At 47.1% G+C, this 23044-nt stretch overlaps 1 protein-coding gene across 10 annotated transcripts; it reads right to left on the minus strand.

Moving 5' to 3' along the window:
* Positions 1-837: 837 nt before the first annotated feature.
* kidins220b (kinase D-interacting substrate 220b) lies at positions 838-21428 on the minus strand. 10 transcript variants are annotated; one of them, XM_082504454.1, is made up of 31 exons: positions 21281-21428; positions 20846-21095; positions 18946-19101; positions 18552-18650; positions 18316-18414; positions 18131-18229; positions 17892-17993; positions 17472-17570; positions 17171-17368; positions 16992-17090; positions 16513-16611; positions 16334-16432; positions 15699-15876; positions 12227-12391; positions 11951-12130; positions 11697-11862; positions 11465-11616; positions 11080-11369; positions 10604-10744; positions 10109-10346; positions 9660-9751; positions 9225-9369; positions 8891-9053; positions 8638-8816; positions 8288-8517; positions 7587-7712; positions 7080-7109; positions 5524-5661; positions 5350-5448; positions 3474-3704; positions 838-3393 (listed from the first exon to the last, which is right to left on the minus strand). In XM_082504454.1, exons 3-31 carry the CDS (start codon positions 19075-19077, stop codon positions 2200-2202), a joined length of 5262 nt encoding a protein of 1753 aa, XP_082360580.1. In that variant the 5' UTR covers positions 19078-19101; positions 20846-21095; positions 21281-21428; the 3' UTR covers positions 838-2199. The 10 variants fall into 10 exon arrangements, 9 of the variants coding, with proteins under 9 accessions (XP_082360580.1, XP_082360582.1, XP_082360579.1 ...); XM_082504456.1 differs by lacking the exon at positions 21281-21428 and having other exon boundaries at positions 9660-9748; positions 20846-21229; XM_082504453.1 differs by lacking the exon at positions 21281-21428 and having other exon boundaries at positions 20846-21229.
* Positions 21429-23044: the final 1616 nt, after the last annotated feature.

Raw genomic sequence — 23044 nt, forward strand, 5'->3', positions numbered from 1 at the left:
TTAAATAAAGCACTGTTAAAAACTTTAATTATCCTTCAGCTCCACAGACAAAGGACGAACAGCCTTCATCATCATCACATCTTCACCATCAACATGTTTACCATGTTTCATTGTTGCTGTTTCCTGCTATAGTCCAGGCGGATCAGAGTCATGTGATTGCAGGAGAGGCAGATGTTTGGCATCTTATCACCCATGGTAACAGCATTCCGATCCAGCTGGAACATCCAAACCAGGACACACACACACACACACACACACTTGTTTTTATATCTTTGTGGGGACATCTAATTGAGATAATACTTCCCCTATGCACTAACCCTAACAGTCAACATGAATGCCCAATTCTAACCCTGAGCTTAAACCTAACCTTAACCTAACTGTAACCCTGACACTAAAACCATATTTTGAGTCTCAGACATGTCTTCAAACTCGTGGGGACAGACATTTTGTCCAGTAACGGCTGAAACTTTTAAAATATTGAAATGTAAATAGTTTATGAAAATATTTTTAAACATTAATTCTAATAAAAATATTTTTCCACTCAAATGAAAAAAGTATAGGGTCTGTAAAATGAAAATAAGAAACCTAGCATAAGTTTTTGGATTTTTCCCTTTAAACTAAGGAAGGCCAAAAGTTAAAAAATCCAAATGAAATACTGAAATAAAAAAATAAACACACAAAAATAAAAAATGTCTTTTAGAAACTGTAAATATTTGTTTTTGCTTCTTTATGTCCAATTTCCTGTAAAAGTTCCTAAAAAGTGTTCAGAACAAAATAAAATATTTATTTATTTAAAATGCTCACTACTGTGTTCATTGTTCAATAAATGTACTCTGATACTTTCAACATGCAGGTTTTTTATTTTTAGTTCACAGAAACATTTTTTCCATTAACTTCGTCCTGAGACAGGTCACATGATCACTGAGAGCGCGAGACACAAACGACAGCGTTACAGAAACATGCTTTTAGAATCTAACACTGAAAACAGCTATATTATTCATTATTTATTTTGAAGGAAACATTTATTTTTGTTATTTTATTCTGAAATCTTAAGATATCTGGATAATTTTGGTATCTTCATTTTCATTTCCTGTCGTTCATAAATGTCCGACAAAGCTCACGTTCACTGCTGATTGGTCAGAATTTTTTTCCTGATGATTGGAGGACGTTAAACTCATCCATGATTTCAAAGATTTTCAGACCAAACGACATGATCACAGATTCACTTCACTGTAAGAGCACCACGTCAGTGTGACACCAAACACAAAAAGCCGATTAAATACTCGTTCACGAAGATCATTGCAAAATAGTTAACAAGGTTTTTTTCTGATTATAACTGACTGCAGTACACCTCAGCAATGGGTGAATAACCCATTTGTAATGCTGAATATCACCAGGGGGCGAAGTGGAAGTCTGCGCTCACCTGTCCAGGTAATTTCTCAGGGTGCTAGTTCACTGTTTGATCAGTTAGAGCAGGTGTTGTTCCAACTCTTTCTCCTGATTGGTCCTTGAAGGATATTCTACTAAACAATCAGGAAGCTCTGCTGATGTTTCTGGACTCACAGGAAGCTGGTGATTTGTATCACCATGGAAACCTTGCTCTAACTGATGAAACACCAGATCATTCCCATTGGCTGGTTTGACCCTAAATAGGTTAGGTGTCTGTCTCTAATTGGCCAATTAGTTTGTGGTGTTCTGACAGCAGGAAGTCACCTCTCTCGCTGTTAAACAATTGGATGCGATGTCAGTGGCGATCGCTTTCAGGGGCGTGAACGATAAGCATCAATAATGAACTCTGTCACGATGTAAACAGGCCGGAAGCGCCCAATCACATCAGAGCAGGACAATAACGACATGCAGCAGCTTCACGTTACGTCTCTACGAAGCTTCATGTTACCTACGGACTACAAGTGAGCATGCACAAACATCTACCATTAACACTGAAATTGAGGTCCTCCAGCAGCCACTCTTCTTCTTCTGCTCAGATTTAAAGTCCAAAACTTCTAAACATATTTTTTCTTCCTAATTTCAGATTTTTGATAATTTTTCAGTCAAATTTAGCTTTTTTTCTTTTTCACTGATCAAATGTTTTTTTTCTTCGTCAAACTCGTCAAACCATTCTAGAGTCCTGATTGGTTGCAGAAGTTGAAAGGCGACTCTCAGTGGACCCTTGGCGCTCTTCCCCTCCTCGCTGTGAGGTCACAGGATGCTCTCACGCTCCTCGCCGAAGGTGACAGTGTCGGAGGACACAGTGCAGATCTCCGGCGGGTCTCCGGGCTTCAGGCCACGCTTCAAGTGAACCACTCTGACGTTCTCGTTGTTTGGCCCCGGCCGAGTAGAAGTTGTGGTGGTTGTGGTGGTCCCGGAGCTCGGGGGGATGATGACCTCGCTGGTGGAGGAGGTGGAGGAGGAGGGGTTGGAGGAGGTGGAGCCCTCTGGGGGCTGGCGGGCGCGGTTGGCCTGCTGGGCATTGGTGTTGTTGTTGAGGGTGACATTGCTTGGCGTGCGGTTCAGGTTGTAGCTCCTGGACGACGGCCAACTCTCCTCCGGGCTGCTCGCCAGCAGGCTGCACTGATCCTCGGAGCAGATGGACATGCGCGCCACCGCCGGGTCCTGCAGGCCGCTGAGGCTGCTGGGAAGGCCACGCTTCCGGGCTAGGCTCTCTTCATTCAGCTCAATCAGGTTGGCCCTGTCCAGCTGCGACAGGTCCGCCTCCTCGTCCTGCAGCGAGTGGTTGGGCGAGCTCTCATTGGACCTCACGCCAGAGTCAGACGAGTCTTTCTTGTCCAGCATGGCATCAGAGAGGTAGTCCTTCCCTTTCAGCGCCAGTGAACCGCCGGGCAGTTTGGGGTCCACCACCTTCTTGCCATCTTTCAGCAGGGGGGCGTGATCCGACTCTTCAGACTCCTCGTCATCGCTGGTCAGCTTCTGGTAGCGCAACCCACCACTGGCCTTCAGCTTGAGATCAGCAGCGCCCTGGAACAGCCCGCCTCTTTCAGCTGAGGACTTGCGGGTGAGCACTGACTTGGAAGACCCGTGGTCACCCTTCTCGTCTTCTTCTCTGATGGGATCTAGCGCCTCACCATTGGAAGCAAAGTCAGTGTTGTCCGCTGCCGGTTTGCTGCTGCTCCTCTTGTTGAAGGATTTGCGTCCATCCTGCTCGGTGCCATCCTTGCTCTTATCCTCAGATGATGATGTCATGAACTGTCCCGGTTGTGGTTGGATGGGCTTCTCCCCAGTGATGACGCCCAACTCCAGCTGGGCCATCTGGGCGATGTATTCCTGGTAGGCATCGCGGTACTCTGCCTGCTGCTTGTCCGTCAGCTTGGAGATGTCATTGGAGGACTCCTGCGAGTTCAGACTGGTCATGCTGGCGGTTCTGTGAGCGCCACCCTGAAGACAGACAGAAAACAACATTCTTCAGCATCAGACCCCTCACATCTGACATCACAGATCACATGTTCTATAGTTACCATCCACGGCATGTTTCCGTGTCGCTGCGGGTCATCCAGTCCCACCGTGCTCAGCTCCTCGAAGCTCAGGTTGAAGCTGTACATTGGTGATGCATCCGTGTTCGGGGCGCCAGCGTGGGGTGGAGCCATCACTCGCCTTACTGGCTCGATGTGACCGCCAATGACGCTACCTTGCTCGCTGGCAGTTTCCTCATGTAGCACCTGGCTCTCAATGTGACGCATGTCCAAAACCTTCAGCAGGAAGGAGGAGGTGGATCTTATTTTAAGTCATTACATAGCAGTAAACCAAGATGTGTTTTATGTGGAAATGAACCCAAAAGCTGCTGCAGGTCACTGAAAACTGTTTTAATAAACCCCAATTTTTTGGTTTTCCACTGCTACAGGGTTTCTGTTTTAGAAAATTCACCTATATGGAGATAATTTTACGCTATTAGTCAGTAATGCTAATGATATTCTTAGCATTAGTGACGCTCTATGGTCCTAGTTTTACTGGACCTCTCTTCGGCCTTTGATACGGTGGACCATAACATTTTATTACTAAGACTTGAGCACACTGGGTATTAGAGGCACTGCCCTCGACTGGTTTAAATCATACCTCGCTGATAGATCCTTATCAGTTCACTTAGGCACCTTCTCCTCTTCCTCCGCTCCGGTCTGTTGTGGTGTGCCTCAAGGATCAGTTTTAGGCCCTATTCTCTTCTCATTGTATTTGCTCCCTCTAGACGCAATCTTTGAAAAATACAATATCGCCTTCCACTGTTATGCCGATGACATACAGATCTATTTTGAACTTACTGATGACCTTGCTGTGTCCCTGCACTACTTTCAAGAATGCATGCGGGAGGTCAAAGAATGGTTCCTGAGTAATTCCCTCGTTTTAAACGATAAGAAGACTGAGATTGTGGTGTTCAACAGTAATATCCCTCGTGCCCAACTCTGTGCTGCCCTGGGTTCCTTTGCTAGCTTTTCTTGTGACTATGTCAGTAACTTGGGTGTACTGCTGGATAGCTCGCTCAAACTCGATAAGCAAGTGTCTGCTGTAGTGAGATCTAGCTTCCACCAACTGCGCCTTATCTCTAAGGCTAGGCATTATGAGGACCTGGAGAAGCTTATTCACGCTTTTGTGACCTCCAGGTTGGATTATTGTAACTCTTGGTACTACGGTCTTCCCTCTTCTCTTCTTCTTAGACTGCAAACAGTCCAAAATGCAGCAGCCCGCCTTTTGACTGGTACCAGGAAATTTTGCCATATTACTCCTGTCCTAGCTAGCCTGCATTGGCTGCCCATAAAGTACCGTATTCAATTTAAAATATTACTCCTTACTTTCAAAACTATTAATAAATTAGCGCCAAGTTATCTTAGTGAACTTCTCAAACCACATACTCCTGCTAGAACACTCAGATCTGCCACTCAACTACTTCTGACCCAACCCAGATCTCGACTGAAGTCCCGGGGTGACCGTGCGCTTGCTCTGGCTGCCCCGGTACTGTGGAACACCCTTCCTCTCGACCTCCGCGCATCTGATTCCATTGCACTGTTCAAATCACGATTAAAAACCCACTTATTCAATCTTACCTTTCCCTCTAGTTAATATTTCTTTTATATCATGCACTTTTATGCTCATTTAAATTCTTGTTTGCTCTGTACCTGTTGCTTTCCTATGTATCAGTGAGTTATCTGCTTGCATACTTACTTTGATCCTATTTCTATTATCCTCCACCTATTCTCTATCTTACTTGTTAAGCACCTTGGCATAACCTTGGTTTTTAAGTGTGCTTTATAAATAAAGTTTATTATTATTATTATTATTATTATTATTATTATTATTATTATTATTATTATTATTATTATTAATGCATTCACTGCCTGGACTGACCGTTGCCCTGAAGAGCTGCCAGTCTCCAAAGTTCATGTTCATTTCCTTCTTCAGCTCGTCGATGTTACACTGAGACAGAACTCTGCCGTTAACGTTTGCCTGAAAATGAAAAACATTTGTATTTCAGTCTCAGGTCCCTGGCTTTCTGCTTTCCTGTGAAGTTGTGTCACTGACCTTCCTGATGGTGGCGGTGTACTGTCCTATCATGCTCTGGTCGATGCCTTCCATATGCCGCACGCGCTCACAGACAGCCTCTGTGGTCATGGAGCTTAGGAGGACGGGCGGAGTGGCAGACGCAACGGAGGCGGAGCCCTGAACACAGATATATTTCCCAGGGAAAAATATCCAACATTTTTTAGATTTTAATAACAAATGTCATTATTTTCAGATGTGACATCCAGCTGTGAGATGAATAGAAACTTCATCCAAATCCTGGCAGGTTAAAGTCTCAACCTGAGCTTAATGCTTTTAGCTCAACATTTCTCTTCAGTGACTCCACCAGACTAAAAACATAAACGCTAACTCAGGTAAAAGTACACCTGACAGACATGTAAAAGACGGATGTAGCCACTGTGAGATCGCCCACTGATCAGCTTCACCACTGTTAACTTGCTCTTTAGAAATCAGATGTGAGGAAGAGCAGCAGCTCTGAAAATCATCATGCATAATTGGAAAATTTTCTCTCATGCTCAGAATGACCAAAATTTATTGAATAACCTTGTTTTGACCCGATATGAGAGACTAAGCAACATAAGGAAGGTATTTATAAATGTCAGAGGTCATCCCACAGACTTCTATAGAACCAGAAGAAATTTTACAGTGTCACCTCCTGGCGGCCATAAAATCCAAAACAGTTTAAGGCACACGTGACTGCTTTATTTTTTGGACCCAGAAGCTACGTCCATGTTTTGTACTACCTCTGATGTACAGTTTATCTGGATCTGGATAACCATGTCACGTGACTTAGCACAGCTAGCACAGGACTCATCTGTTTCTTTTAGGCCAATTTTTAATTTTAAGATAACTTTTTGCTGAAACGTGGCCTGAAACACAGAAATGTCCCCAATGACGTACAGAAAATTACTGTCCAACAGATGTTTTAAAGCTTTGTGAGCACCTTTAACTCACAGTCAGGACATTTTTTCACCATGCAGAGGTGGGGCTGGGGGAGTTTGGGGTGGTGAGCAGCTGTGTGGGTTAGCAGTGAGGGGTCAAAAGTCAAGTTAAAGTTTCTGAATAGATCAAACAACAAATTTTTGATCTATGCCACTACTACTTTTTGAAGCCACATGCTAGTAGAGGCAAGGTGCATGCTGGGGGGTTGTAGTGGTTGGAACACTTCCTCCTTTGGTCCACAGCATCCGGCTCAAGTCCGGCTGAAGTTCAGATCGGTCACGGCTCAATCACTGGCTCATGTTCATGCTTGGATCTGTTTTTCATTTCACTGTAACTACAAATCAGAAATTTTGCTCCTTAAATAAAAACAGAGCATGCTCAGTTGTGAAGCGAAGTATTTCATAAAAAGTCACTTGTTATGTTTCAAGTGTTCCTGTGGGAACCTGTTGTGTCTGAAACATCCTTGAGAACCTCATAGAAAACTTCTGAGGCCGATTTGTCAGCTGGCTGAACGAGAGCGATCAACACCAAAACACGCGGACGCTTGCTGTGGACACTTCAGGAAGGAAGGAGGGAAAGAGACAAGGAGGGTCATGTTAGGTAAGGTTAAATACCTGCTTCCTTTTCAAAGAAGAACTCTTAGACTGCAGACAGACAGACAGTTTGGGGATGAAAACATGAGGAAACACAGATGAACGACAGGACAGCACAATGATTTCTACTGAAGGCACAGTTTTAAGAAACCGCCACTGGTTCAGTGTTTCCAGAAACCAAAGAGGAGAATAACAGCAGCAGTAAAAGAGGGGAAAACAGAGGAGCCTTCACAGACCACAAGCAAAGAAAACTAAAACTCTGACTTAGACTCTTTCTAGATTTCTAGAGGAAAACCTCTGAGCAAACAAACATCTGGTGGGCGGAGTTTCGAAAAGATTTTATTCTAAAATATTTTATGTTTCTTCTTCACCAGGTAATAAAACTAAACATTTTAAGTTTCAGATTCAAAAACTGAAAACAGACAAGTTTCATTATTTTTTCACATTTTAAGACGAAATATCAGAAAAATAGAAACTTGTTAAAAACGTTCATGTTGAGTCATAGCTTCCAGCTACAGCCGTACTTACAGGAGCGGCGGGAGCAGCGGCATCCCTGCTGAAGGAGCTTTTAGGAGGTGGTCGTGGATGGAGGTGTGGTGGGAAGGAAGCCACGAGTGGGCGTGGCAGCTGGTAAAGGTGGTGGGGAAAATATGGCTGAGGGGGAGGAGGTGAAAAATTTAAATAATGTCGGTGGATGTGATGAAACATAAAAAAACCTGTCAAATCAAAGAGCGAATCCCTGCCGCCTGACACCCGGTCAGCGTCAGCAGACAATTGACAAGAATAAAACAGGAATGTGAAACTTTGAATTTTTATTTCAATGTGTTTCATGAACATTTGTGTTTTTTGTCGTTTCTGTTTGTATTTCTGTGCTTTTTTTGTTATGATGTCAAAACTTTTGACGCATTCAAAATAAAAAAATCATCATTAGCTGAAGCTAGCTGAAAGTTGAACTTTATTCAACTCTCTGTGAAGCTTTCTGTCGACTCCTTTTACTCTACGGAGCTGGACGGCAGCCTGTCAGCTGATCAGTGGGCTGTGTGAGACAGCAGGGATTCAGTGAAACAGGAAATGAAATCAAATCAAGCAAAACAACACAAACGATGAAAGGGACTGAGGCGGGACAGTCGTCACGTGAACCGATGACATCGCTACGCTACCTGCTGCTCAGCCACCTACAGGTTTCAATGACATCATGAGGTGTGGGCAGGGGCGGGACCTTTACTCACTCTGTTGTAGAAGGGATGCTGTGTGTTGGCCATGCCGCTGTAGTAGCTGCTGTGAGGTGGCGGGGAGACCACGCCCCCCGCCGGTGGGTTGAAAGGCCCGGTGAAGGACGCGGAGGGCGAGCACGTCGACGACACCTGACTGTAGACTGATGTGGGGCGGGGCTGAGCTTCCTGCAGGGGCAGGGGTGGGTACGTGCCCATGTTCATCTGCTCACGGGCAGCGCGAACATCTGTGGAGGAATCTCAAACTGATGATGTCATCAAATCACGCCACGCTCATGAGAGCAACAGGAAGTACAGTCAGCAATACACTGAGCAGTATTTTCAGCAGTACTGAGCAGTACTCGTACCTGCAATGATTTCACGGAGTTTGGGGTCCAGGTTGACGGTGCAAGGCAGGAAGGTGCGAATGTCCCTCGCTGTAAGGACAGGTGTCCGTGATGACAGGAAGACCTCGAAGCTGCGCACGTCTCCGTCGATCTCCAGCAGCGGCTCCACGTCCTTTGTGGTTGGGATGTTCTTAGACACTCTTAGGGAGAGAGGACACACTGATCAGCTGACCCAGTGTCGTTTTACACCTGTGGAGGGAGGGTGACCTCTGACCTCTCATAGATGGTCTTGAGCGTGGCATGGTCAGGGACTCCGTCGGTCTCCTCCAGGTACAGGATGAGCCAGGACGTCCTGTAGGGCCACTGCTCCGTCAGGTTGATCCACGACGCCAGGCGGTCCCAGTTAAAGCTGATCTGATTGGCTCGTAGCAGACGGCCTGGACAGGAGCAGGCGGGGTTAAAAACTGCATTATTATTATGATAATAATAATAAAAATGTTTTTTTAATGAAAAATACTGGAATGAACCAACAAGATCAGCAGGAAGTGGCAGACGGGCTGACGGCAGTCAGACCGTGTCCTGCTAATAATGAAGGTGATGGAGGTCACCTGTGACGGAGACAATGTTCAGCAGCCTCCTCATCGTCTGTGGGCTGATGTCGCTGAACCAATCCTCCGTCACCATCAGCTTCGTCAGGTCGAACGACATCTGACGCGTCACCGAGCGCTGCACCTGGCGGCGCCGGTACGTTTCCTGCAAAGTGCACCACACAGGTCACATGACCACACGCACAAGGGATAGAGTATATTTACACAAGCTGTCAATCAAGAAACAGCAGCTCATTGACACAGTCAATAAACGGACCTGATCACATCTAATCACATCACACCCTTTTCAAATTAAAACCTGAAAAGCAGCTGGATTTAATTCAATCAGAGGAAACATGAGACCACCTACAAGTCATTAGATTAACACACACACACACACACACACACACACACACACACACACACACACACACACACACACACACACACACTCACCCGACGGTTGAGCGTCGTCTTGCTGCCAAACTTGGTTAATTCTCCCAGACTGTGCTGAGACAGCTTCCTGTCTAGCTCCTCATGCCACCCTGCTGACACACAAACAGATGTAAACATTATGTCGTTCTGTAACCACAGACAGAGGTGAGTATGATGTGTGCAGATATTCTGGGATTACAGAATAGCCTCTGCACTCCTGCTCCTCTAATTCATACTTTTATCTTAGTAAGAAAAATAAAACCGAAGGTTTATTTTCAGGTCCAGACTGAATCTGAGTGAATCTCTGTGAGACTTCATCGAACATGATTTCAGAGCAGACGCGGTCACGTGACAGCAGAAGGATGTGACAACAGGCTGCTGATGTCACCTGCACGCTTCATTAATCGGCTACGATAAAAAGCGATGTAACTGCAAGTCTCGTATAACGTAGTCATTGTGTGTGTGGATACCATCGGCGGTGGTGACGTCTCCGTTGGTGGGCGTGGCAGTGCACATCTTCCTGGCGCTGGAGAGGCCCCTGCTGTTGAGAAAGACAGGCAGGTGCACGATGTTCCTCATGTAGTCGTGCCCGTTGATGTTGGAGTCGCGTAGGACGCTGTTCAGGTTCTGGTTGATGGCCTTGATGATGATGTGCGGGTCACTGGCAAAGATGGAGATGAAGGGCCCTTTGGAGAACAGCACACGCACCTGCAGGAGGGACATGCCTACACTGACCATCTGAGGCAACTTTCTGCCCTTTCAAAGTAAATCTGACCCACGTGATGAGAGCTGAGCTGTTCCGACTGATCACATTCATCTAATGAAAACACGATTCAGCTTGACTAAGGCTGTGATGTCACAGCTAACGTTTGCGTTAAAGATGACGATGAGGTCAGACTGTGTCCATGCTTCTGCTCCGTTATCTTTAAAAACACTGACTGAATGAAGCCGTGCGAGCGTCTCACCGTGTCGAGCATCTGCAGAACTTTGTCCTGTTCGCAGGAGTCCAGCCCATCAATGACCACCGCCAGCCTCGTCTGGTGCTGCGTGAACCCGTCGATCGTCTTCGCCATCCTTGCCATCAGCTCCACCTCGTGCTTCAGGACCTGCAGGAGAAAGTGTGCAGAAGCATCAGAATTCAGCTCAGACAGACTCTTCAGTCTCTGAGCTCACACTAACAAACTCAAATGACCACCCCCATGCTCTTATTCTGAAAGTTCACCACAGCACACAAGCTACATGAAGCTTTTTCCTGTGTGCAGAACCAGCCAATTACGTTCAAGGGCTCATTCAGAACCAGGAAGACTCCTGAGCTACACCCTTGCCCCCGCCTCTTGTTTCCCTCCACCAGAGACATCAGAGGATTAAAAACACTGAAACTAAAGACCCTCAGGCTCAAGGAGACCCCCTCGCCGCTCCATAGACTGTGTCCTCTCCTCACCTTCATGAAGCCCTCGCTCTTCAGCTTGTGCATCCTGTTGGCGGCACTGTGGAGCCTCTTCCTCTGCGAGTTCAGCACCGAGTCGGTCACCTGCCACCACGTCCTGCAGTTGAGCAGCAGAGCAAGGCCAACCACGCTGCCGATGGCGATCAGCACCGCGTTCACTGTCCGGTTCTCGCCATCCACCTTGAAGATGGCCAGCAGCGCCATGCCGGTGACGAGACAGGCCAGCACGACGGTGAAGAGGATGAAGGACGGCACGCAGCACGTCTTCTTCCACTTCCTCTTACCTGAGAGCACCGAAGAAGAAGAGATTGAGCCAAACTGGACTTGGGTCAGGTGACCTCAAGAAGCGCAGGCTGCCAGACAGGACGTGATGCAATACCTTGCGTCTCCTCGGTCTTAAACACTCTAAAGAGTCGTGTGGCGAGGAAGCCGAACTCTCGCTCGCAGGCGTCCGACAGCGTGGCGATCATCTCGGCCATCGATGTTTCTCCTCCAACGCTGGACAGCCGGTTATAGTCTGTGAACAGGAACCTGCAGGAGACAAGTGACATCATCATGACATCAGCGTGACATTACTGTGACATCATGACCTCCCTATGTGGTGGCGTTACCTGACGGGCAGCGCTCGTGTGCTCTGCTCCGGAAGCTCCGGCGGGTTCACGAACATCAGCTTCAACAGCAGCTCCAGGTACCCGATGTGCCGCGCCAGGCGGGTGCTCAGCAGCCACGCCCACGTCCAGTTATCTCCCTCCCTCCGGCCGCCAAAGTACACCACCACTACAGAATGTAAAAGGTTATGTGAACACCGGTGGCAGTACAGGAGGTCATGTGTTAACGTGCGGCATAACATCGAAGCGTTTCTCACCAAAGAAGAGGTAAAGCAGGGCAAGCAGGCTGAGGGAGACCGCCATGGCGAGCTTGGGGTCCACACTGAAGCCGAGGATGATGGCGATGGAGCCACAGAGCAGCAAGGACAAGAAGACAACGAGCCAGGAGAACTGAAACAGCGGCTCAATCTGCTGCCCAGCAAAAGTCTTCATCTCATCTGAGGAGAAAGAGGAGTGTCAGTACGTGTTGGCCAGGTGTACCCTTAGTGTAACGAGCGTGGTGAGCCTGGCGAGCGTGGCGAACACGAACTCACCCTCCAGCTTCTTGAGCAGGAAGGACTTGCCGCTGCCCCACTGAGCGTACAGACCCACACAGATGGGCGGCTGCATGGTGGGCTCGCTCAGGATGTCGGCGAGCGCCGAGCTGTACAGATCGTAGCCCAGCATGTCACCGTCCGTCTCCGAGGGCGACAGGTGACCTGGAGGGGGTGGAGACACAGAGAGTCTTTTATTCTTTTGATTTGAGGATCCCTGAGGACAGAACAGATAAAAGTAATCTGCTGTGGCATTGTAATCAGATTTCTGGAGTCAGAATGATTTTGGTAAGATGAGCTGATCGATTAACACGAGCCTGCGGAGCAGTCCCAGCGTGGCTGATTTCACTCTTTGTATCAATTTACAGCAAACACCAAGTCTGAATGAGCAGAGAGTGCAGAGGGAACTCAAGCCTGCAGCTTCTGAACTTCATTTTCTACTCATGACATTATTTCCTGTGAGTGGGTGTAAATATGTCAATATGCTGATGATACTTTACTGTTCATTCACTCACTCTGCATTCAGTAACCATAAATCAGCTCTTATTGCAGATAAACTACAAGTTTTTCCTTCATCTTTGTTTTTTTTGTTTTTGACTGTCCTATTTGGTTCTTTAGCCATCAAAATTGTCTGAAGGCCAACAAGGATACCCAATAGATTTACTTTACCAAGTGGATCATCACAGCCTTGCTGTATTGGTCCATTTGATCGACCTTTGGTGTTATTATTTATTTATTTTATTTTCCGGAAGAGGTCCAACCAAGCCACGGGCACCAGGCCCCGCCACGCAGCCACCGGGAGTGAGCTGGTACATACTTGAGCACCCAGCCCCGGACACCAAGAACCACCAACGCACTGAAACACATCAGGCAGTGTGGTGAGGATAGATAGGCCTCCATACCTTGGAGGGCCTGAGATGTTCCCAGAGAGGTGCAGTCTAAGACCCGACCTGACATATAAACACAGACGAACAGGCACACAGAGACACAAACCTGCATTCCCACCCTCATGCACACATATACGAATACTCAGCACTCACCCAACGGGAAGACAGACACAAATGGACACTGTACACACAATCACACTCCCCAAACATACTCTATACCCCGGGTCCAGGTACCTTCGCCCGTAGAAAGCAACTAGACCCAGGAGATGTTACCCTTTCCCCCGGGATGGAGACAAGCAGACCGCCCCCGGCTCCGTAGCAGCAGGGAGGCCCCGCATCCGGGACCCCAATCGGACGGTCAACACCTCCTCCCAGCCCCTCCGCCCTGATGGCTAGCAGAGAACAGGGGTGTGTGAAGACCCCATACATCCCTTCACCTGCTGATGTGTAGTGTTGCTGCGTGTTGTTCTAAAGTGCATTTAGAACACGGGAGGGCATGGTGCTTCCTGCCAGAGAACAGCAGGTGTCAGCACAGCCCCGAGGTGACATTGAATACACAGACCATCCTCTGGACGCTGTATAACGTGCCCGTTCCCAAGGCCCTATATGTATGTGTTATGAGAGGGTGATAATGTGGATGTGTGGAATAAAATTGAGGCACAAGTGGCCATAAGGGGACAGAGGGGGAATGCCTCCCCTGCACCGTGGTGGTAACCCAAGCCTCCAAGGTCCAGCCAGGGCCCCAGCCCGGAGGCAGAGCACCCCCAGAACCCCAAGCCCCCACGCCTGCCCCAGACCCACCCAGGGCAGCCAGGCTACCAGGCCAGTAACCTACGTCTGCCAGCACAGACCCTCCCCCAGCCCTGCAGCACGCAGTCACGAGGGAAACACCATCTAAGAGCCACCACACCCCCTAACCATTTCATGACCACAACCCCCGGGTTAAGCCCTCCAGGGAAAATGTCCCTAAGTAAGAGAGGAATGCCAAGACCTCTACGTTGGAGAGACCAAACAGCCACTTCACAAGCGCATGGCACAACACAGAAGAGCCACCTCCACAGGACAAGACTCAGCAGTCCATCTGCACCTTAAGGATAAAGGACACTCTTTCGAGGATGCCAATGTTCACATTTTGGACAGAGAGGACAGATGGTTTGAAAGAGGAGTGAAAGAAGCCATCTATGTCCACTGTGAGCGACCATCTTTGAACAGAGGCGGGGGTTTACGACACCAACTCTCTGCCATCTATAATCCAGTTTTGAGATCCCTTCCCAGACGCCTTAACGCCCACTCACATCCCAGGCCATGTGACCTCAGGAAATCACTTAATGGGGTGGGGCTAGGTTTCACAATGAGCTCACCCGAAACTCTGGCTGATTGTGACCTACATCCGTTTTCACACATTGGCTCATGTGATTAGGTAGAGGATCATTAGGGGGTCCATTGTCCCCCTTGGGGGGGTCACTCCCACAGGGCTTAAATCTGGGACTCTCCACCTTTTGACCCTAGAACTGAAGAAGCTTCTCCGATGAGAGGTGAAACGTTTTCAACCAACTTAAAGAAGTCCAGACGCTTTTCTTTCCAAGCTCCTTAAACTACGATGACCTGGATGACTGAGAACCTTCACAGACATGTCCCTAAGGACTCTCCAGATGCCTAAGCCAATCCCTACCTCCACATCAACCACAATAGCGAAGGCAGGACCAAACTACCAGCTGCTGCTAGTGGTTTGATAAAAATTGCAAACAGTGAAGGGGAGAGTGGGCATCCCTGCCAGGTACCCCTCAGGAGACAGAAGCTGGAGGATGTTTGGTCATTTGTTCTGACGCAAGCTGTTGGGGAATTATATAATAATTTTAGCCAGTTTATGAAAGAGTTTCCAAAACCAAATTTGTGCAAAGTTGAAAATAAAAATTTCCAGTTAACTGGAAACGCTTTTTCAGCATCTAGAGACATTATTGTGGTTTCAATGTTTTTACTGCATGAGTAGTCTATTAAATTAAGTAGTCTACGCGTGTTTGTTGATGAGTGCCTACCTTTTACGAAGCTGGTTTTGGTCAGGATGAATTAAAAGGGGGGTTATCTTCTTATCTTTTTGAGAAAGTTTTGCAGATTATTTTGAGGTCTACATTTATAAGGGATACTGTTTAGAATGATCCACATAGTGAAACAGTCTCACAACTTTTAAATATGAGAAAAACTAAGAAGTTTGGTTTCAGCCGAGGATGTTATCACTGTGAGCTGTGCACTGAGGCCAGGCTTTGATTTCTTCATAACACTCTGATCTCTGACTGCAGACTGATCCAGTTATGTGTAACAAGCTGAGGATATCCAGTCTGGCTCCCTGAGCAGCCGCAGCCTACAAAAACACAAAGCACCATGTAAAGCTGCCTCATTACTTCATACTTTCCAATTACAGCTTCTTTCACCTGATTCACTCTTAAGTTTCAGCAGTGAGATCGGCCCAGGTTCATTTAAAGGTTGAAGGAGTGACGAAGAGACTCAAAGCTGAGCAAACATCAACCATAACACTGCGTTTGCGTGCAGTTCAGGCCCACTATGAGGTGAGACAGAAAAAGACGTACGTGCTCCAAAAATCTGCGTCAGGATGCTTTTCTGGTGGCTGCAGTCAACGTTGTACGGCGTCTCTCCAGCCTTGTTGGGGCGGTACAGCAGGCGACCATCTTTGGGGTTCCTGAGGAGGAGCTCGGCCAGGCGCCGGCTCCGCCCCCGGATGGCAATGTGGAGAGGAGTGTCCCCTTTCTGTGAAAACAGGTGTCAGCATCAGGTCCTCTGTAACCTGTTCATTCATTTCACTCTGTGACAAATCTACAGACTAAAAAACAAGCTAAATATTTAAACCTGCTTTTACTTTGAAGGGCAGGTAGATACACGTGATGCTTGTGTCTATGGACTGATTGGTAAATGGTAAATGGACTGATTCTTATATAGCGCTTTTCTACTCTCCCAGAGTACTCAAAGCGCTGTATACAACATGCCTCATTCATTCACCCATTCATAAAAGCACTTCTAAACTCAAGTGCAAACTAACCAACATACACACTCCGATGAACGCATCGGAGGGCAACTTGGGGTTAGTATCTTGCCCAAGGATATTTGGCATGTAGAAAGCCAAGGATCGAACCACCAACCTTCCAATAAGTAGGTCATCTGCTCTATCACCTGAGCCACAGCCACCCCTAGTCTATCTGGCTCTCACCTTGTCCACAGCAGACACCTTTGCTCCTTTGTCAAGTAGTAGCTCCACGATCTCGATGTTCCTCATCTTTGTGGCTTTGATCAGCGGAGTCTCTCCATCCTGAAAGCAAAACTCAGGTTAACCACAGAACCCCACCCCCTACTCTGAGACAGGTGTTCTCAGGTGTGCTGGGCTCTCACCTTGGTGCAGGTCTCTGTGTCGGGGTTACACTGCAGGATGTCTCTCACCATGGTGGCGTTTCCTTTCTCCACGGCCCAGTAAAGAGCCGTCTTATTCTCCTGGAGGTGGAGCAGAGAGATAACATTAGCAACATCACTTTACGCTGCATCTGATTGGCTCCGATCCTCAAGTTCTTCTTTACTGAATGCTCGCAGAGTAACAGCAGTCGTCCTTCTCATCAGAATGTTGAAGACACCAGCAAATCAAAACAGAGACAAAACTGCGGAGGACACCAAGTGCCAAAACAATCAAACCTAAACCTGCAACTGAATTAAGTAATGATGACACATTTATAAAATATCATCTGTGTTAGTCTGACTGCAGCGTGCGTGAAATTGGGAAATGGGAAAGATTTTTCATGTTCATAAACATCTAATGAGCTAAGAAATGAACTCACTGTTTCCAATGTGATGAAGGAAATGTGTCTCCAAAACCTCACCTGCCCTCTGATGTCGATGTCAGCGTATTTGTGCAGCAGAGCTCTGACGATCTCCACGTGCCCGCCCCTCACGGCTCCGATCAGTACCGTATCGCCGCTCTGGAACACACAGGACGCCGTTTAGTTTCCCTGTTATTGAAACCGCGTGTGTCATGTGACGATGCCTGTTGGCGCCTCACCCGGTCAGGGATGTTTACATAGGTGCCGGCATCCAGCAGATCCTGGACGATCTCGGTGTAGCCCTCCTTGGCGGCGATCATCAGTGCCGTATTCCCGTCCTTGTCGGTCATGTTGACGTTGGGGTTCCTCTTCAGCAGCTCCTTCACCACCTCCGTGTACCCGCCCCTCACCGCCACGATCAGTGCTGTCATCGAGTTCTGGGGACAGACAGGAAGTAGTTAACAGAGGTGGGCGCGTATTATTCTGGCATGCCAGCAGTGATGGTGATGATGAAGGTGGTGACGGTGATTAAGGTCGTACCGCCCCCTCCTGGTCAACGTCAGCACCGTTCTCCAGCAGGTGCATCACGCAGTCAAAGTGTCCTTTCCTCGCCGCCCAGATCAGAGGGGTGGTCCCGTACTGTAACACACACACGAAACACACACACCTCTCTGAGCTGCTTTATTGTGAAATATGGCATAGTGTTTGGTGTGTGCTCCTGTGTTGTGTCACTTCCTGTTGTTGTCCATCATGCTACTTATTGTTGTATTGGTGTTATTTTGCAGGACGTTTCCTGTGCAGGTGTTTTTACTTTCTTACTCTCGATTCACTCGAGCCCACAGAGATTAATTTATTTGATGTCAGTCGGATGTTGTGTTGCACTGTTTCCTGTGGTTTCTTGCTGTTTCAGGTCAGGTCATGCAGGTGTGTGTGCTCTCTGTTGGGCTCTCGCCCCCTCACCTTGTCTGAACAGTTGACTTTGGCTCCATTTTGCAGGAGCAGCTTCACGATGTCAGCATGTCCTCGACCTGCGGCCCAGATGATCGGATACACACTGTACTGCTGCGAGGGGCACAGGAGGACATGTCAGCACCATCACTGAAACACTGTGGACTGAAACCGTCCAAAACACAACAAAATCTTCCTGCCAAAATCAATTCTCTCGTCCGTGTGTGTTACCTGTGTTGTCTGTGTGTTACCTGTCCTGTAGTGTTGGGGTTGGCCCCGTGTTCCAGCAGCAGTTTTGCAACCTCCACGCGACCTTTATAAGCAGCCCATGTGAGAGCTGTCCAGCCACCCTGGGACACACACACACACACACGTTAACCCTCGGTTTAGCTACTCCATTCTCTGCACGACATTTCCCATGAGGCTTTGCTCCCACCATATCCCTGTGCTCGATGTAGGCGCTGTTCTCCAGCAGCTCCTTCACCACCTCCACGTGACCCTCCTTGGCTGCGGAGATCAGAGCCGACCAGCAGTCCTAAAATACACACAGACAAGGTTACCATGGAAACAGGAGCCGGCCAACTTGCCCACCTGTCTCCTAGCAACCATAGCACCGGAGGATGGGGGAGGTTTTTTTTTCCTCATTGGTGACAGAGCACTCGTTTCGCTCACCACATCATCCAGGTTGACATTGGCTCCTCTCCTGATGAGCTCCTGGACGATCTCCAGACTGCCCTGCTCGGCCGCCAGCATCAGAGGAGTCTGACCATTCTGCACACATAGGCAAGTACACAAACAAACAGGTAAACAAACCAGAAAAATAAAACAAGCACTAAGGTAAAAATCACTAAAGAATAAAAGTCAAATAAAAAGTGACCAGAAATGAAAATAATATAATACAACAGCATTAATGAACTGAATTCAAAGAAAAACTACAGTACAAACAATGACACTGAACATGAATGTCATTAAATACAGTTAAAGGAGGGATATCTGTGCTCAAATGCTCTAAAATGTCTTCTGACTGTGAAGCGAGCGCTGCCACCATCACAGCGCAATTACATACGTCACTGCGTCCATCCACTTCCTTGAAGCGATCCAGGTGAGCCTTCAGGGCGGACAGGTTCTCCTCCTCCACGTAGCTGAATAGGTTCTGGATGGCCAGCGTGGTCATCTTGATGGACGTGGTAGTGTCCATGTCTGCGGTCTCTCACGGCGCCCCCTGCTGACACAACAAACACGGCAGTGAAATGCTTGGCCTGCTGGGTAAAACTGAGCTGAACTTCTGAGATGAAACTCTTAGATTCACTCAGCTGTTGCTCCTCTAACTGCAGCCAAACAGTGACCTTTGAACCTGCTGCAGAAACATGCCGTCCTGTGGTATAAATCAAGCTGCCCCCGTAGCTCCCCCACTCCACCACCACCACCGCCTCATTCCCTCATCATTAGTTTTTATTTGAATTCTGTTTAAAGGACAAAGACGTGTTTCTGCATGTTGTTGTTTGAGTTTATGAGACAAAGAAGATTTTAATTACTGATAAAAGCAATTAGCTGTACTTGAGTACTTCCTGTTTGTCAATAATCACACTGAAGTGTCAGTTTTTCTCCTGGTTTTCGGGAGCTGAGCAGCCTGCAGGAGGCGCTGGCAGGTTTAGTGAGAGGCAGCTGCAGCCTGTTTAAATCTCTGTGACATTTCTGTGGTGCAGACATCAGCCAGTGTCTGAAGACAGTTTCCTTTGAAACAAGCTGACCTGAGATCTGCTGGCGGCTCTGCTCTATGCCTGATAAAACAGGAAGTCATCATCTAACGGACAAACCGCCATGAACAGACAGCCTGAGGTCTGTCCACATGAGCGAGCGTTTCCCTCTAATCAGCCACAAACACGCCCACAGCTTTCTGCCAGGAGCCGAGGGATAAAAACAACCCAGGTGAATATGTTCCAGGATTTCTCCAGTCGTGGATCCTCACTTTTACACCTCAACTCATCCTCTTTTACACTAAAACCCATTTCTCCTCATTCGCTGGCTTCTGGAAGCCTACTGAGGGGCACGGCACAGATCTGCTAATCTGTAACATCCAAATAAAATTTTAAAACTGGAGCTTGTTGGACAGTTTGTCTAGAGGCCAGAGGTCACACAGAAGAGTCAGAAAAAGGTCAGAGCTGCTTCAAAGTCCCAGAACAAAGATTGAGATGCCGGCATGAGCAGAGTCACAGATACTGAAATCTTTATGGATTCATACTGAAGAGCAGACAATAACTGTGTCTGAGGAGCAGCTCCAATATGTCACAGAATTCATTAATGTGCTAACAGTGACGTCTTCGATAATCCCACTGCTCAGGACCAGCAACAAATAAATAATAGATAAATAAATACATGTAGATAAATCAGACAATTTTAATCCAGTCACAATAATAATGATCGATTAACTGCGGAGTTTTTTTTTGTCTGTAGTTATATTGATTGATCAGGTTTTATTGTAAGCTGAATAAGTAGGTACCTGATGACGTCATTTAATGATTTATGTTATTATGTTGACTCTCTCGGGTCCAGTGTTAATAATAACAACCACACTGTAAATGAAGAAACCGCCATGTTTCCGTGCAGTGGTGTATCTGACCGGCCCGGCTGGTCCCGGTGAGGGCAGCGGACTCTCGGACTCATTACCGGTGAAACACCGCCGCCATGTCACCTTAACAGCGCCGTTATCTCCCGCGGTAACCGGGATAACCTTCACCCATTCACCGCCCGGAGCCCCCACCCCTCCCACCACCCCCGAACCAACCAGCAAAAAGCCCCATATTACACCGGTAGCACTCAGATTTTATGTTTTACCGTCGGGGCGGAAATCAAACCGAATCACCCTAATCTGATTTTTCTGACCGATCCGGCGACGTGTCAATCAAACAGCGATCGATGGCAGGGAGGATGCTGCGGAGAGAGCGACGGGAGCAGAGCCCCTCTACCTTCAACGGAGAATCAGAGTGAGTTCGGGCGGTCCGGGTCCGGGGTTTGGCTCCCGTAGATCAGCGGGTCGGTGCGCGTGTCCTCGGCCTGTGTTCGGATGTCAGCCTGAGCTCACTCTCCATCCCCGACAACAGCAGCCATCTTGATCTGATCAGAACAACAGCAGGAGGCACGGAGACAAGGCAGCCAATCGCAGTCCACCGCCCGTCAAGCGTGCCAAAGCCAGCTCGCCGCTTCCGCTCTCGGCTGCTACGATAAAAGCACACATGACAGCAGTTTCCTGTTAGTTTAAAATGACTTAAAATAAAACACCCGCACTCTAAGCCCAGTGTGTTTTTCACTTCCAACGCGTCTTCATCACACATCACCCCCGACCCCCATCTCCACCCAGCCTGCACTCTCTTCTTCACCTCTGCTTAACCTAACTTACACACCTGGTTCCCGTGTTTTCATCACGCTGTACTTCCTTCAGCTCTGCACATCACCATGTTCTCGAAACTCAGAACTGGTACACGTCTTCTTCATTTCCATCATCCGCTCAATTTCCAGCATTGTGCTGTACTTTTTAAACAGACTATTAAAAAGTCCACCACCCTCTCTCCCAGACCTCCCCATACCTGCATAAGTGTCGTCTGGACCAACCTCCTTCAAGTCAAATCAAGTGGCTTTATTGTCATTCCAACCATGTACAGTGGTACAGTACACAGTGAAGCGAGACAGTGTTCCTCCAAGACTTTGGTGCTAAATATAACAGACAATAAAGACAGCACTACATACAGTGCAAGTGTGCAAAAATTGCAGAACAATTGCAAAAGAATAAAAGAATAAAACAAAAACAGTGCAACACCAGACAAAGCACGCCAATACAGACACAAGACAGCACAGTAGAAAAGCAAAACAATGACAGTGGGTTGTGCAAAATGACTGAGCATTCCAGAAAGTAACTTGATGTATGAAGGTATACCTGTGTGTGTCAGTCCAGTCACTGAGTGTTCAGGAGTATAACAAACGAAAGTACCCGAATGAAAGGAAAGTACACCTAACGTACCCAAAGGACGGGATCAAAGTACCCAAGGTACAGTTTAGGTACCCAAGGAATCTATAAAATATATACCTAATGTAACAAACGGATATCCATAACCTAATTCAAAGGAAAGACCAGATTTCATATTTTAGGTACACCAGCGTACAGTATAAAATATCATAAAATACCCAACAACCCAAAGTACCCAACAACATCAAAGTACACCAGATTATAATAATTTTATGTACAAAAAAAAAAAAAAAAATTTAGGTAACGAAAGTAGGTTTGGCCCAAGTTCAAAGTATACTAAAAGCTAACCTAACAAAAAAAAAAAAAAAAAACTTACACCAGGTGAGGCAAGAGTTCAGCATTCACCACCACAAACATAAATATCCATAAAGTTAACCTCTCCGTCTCTCTCACGCCCAAGATCATCTTTGTTACACGTACAACAAACCTCACCAACCTACAGCCCGCATTTGTGTAGCACTTTTCAAAACACAGAGTTGCAGAGTGCTTCACAGTTTCAGTAAATGCCACACATTAAAGATAAATATACATATTTCAACATACACACACATGCATTTATGCAGGGTTGCAAACTATGGGTGAAAATTAAGTGGAAAAGATTAAGGCACAGCTAACCTATAAAAATGAGTTTTTAGCAGGCGTATGAAAGAAAATGAAAAACAGTGATCCTGATTGCAAAAACCACAAAAGCACAATCTTCTCTGGTTTTAAAATCAGTTAAGACCCCTGGTTAGAGGGTCAGAGGCCAGCTGCCGTGACAAGGTTTCAGAGACTGCTGGATAAGCAGGGGCGAGTCCGTGTTGACATTTATATGTTGGTAACAGAATTTTAAAGTAGATTTTAAATTAATATGAATTGTGCAACATGAATTCTGAAATATCTGTAGAAGCTGGTGAAGGCATGCCTTCGCCAGCTTCTACAGATATTTCGATCAAAAATGATCAAGGTGAGAGTGAACTACAGCTTCCAGATGATTGAATGGGTGCAATTTTTTCAATATTTCTGAAGGAAAAACTGGATGAGCTCTGAGGTGTGAGAGTAAAAGTTAGTCAAAGATGATTCCAAAGTTTTTAGCATATGATTTCATGTTATTGGCAAGGGGGCAAAGCAATGGCTAACCTCCTTAGAGAAGCTGTCTGGGCCG

This window comes from Aulonocara stuartgranti (genome assembly GCF_965226115.1).
Source record: "Aulonocara stuartgranti genome assembly, chromosome: 15".
Lineage (NCBI taxonomy): Eukaryota > Metazoa > Chordata > Actinopteri > Cichliformes > Cichlidae > Aulonocara > Aulonocara stuartgranti.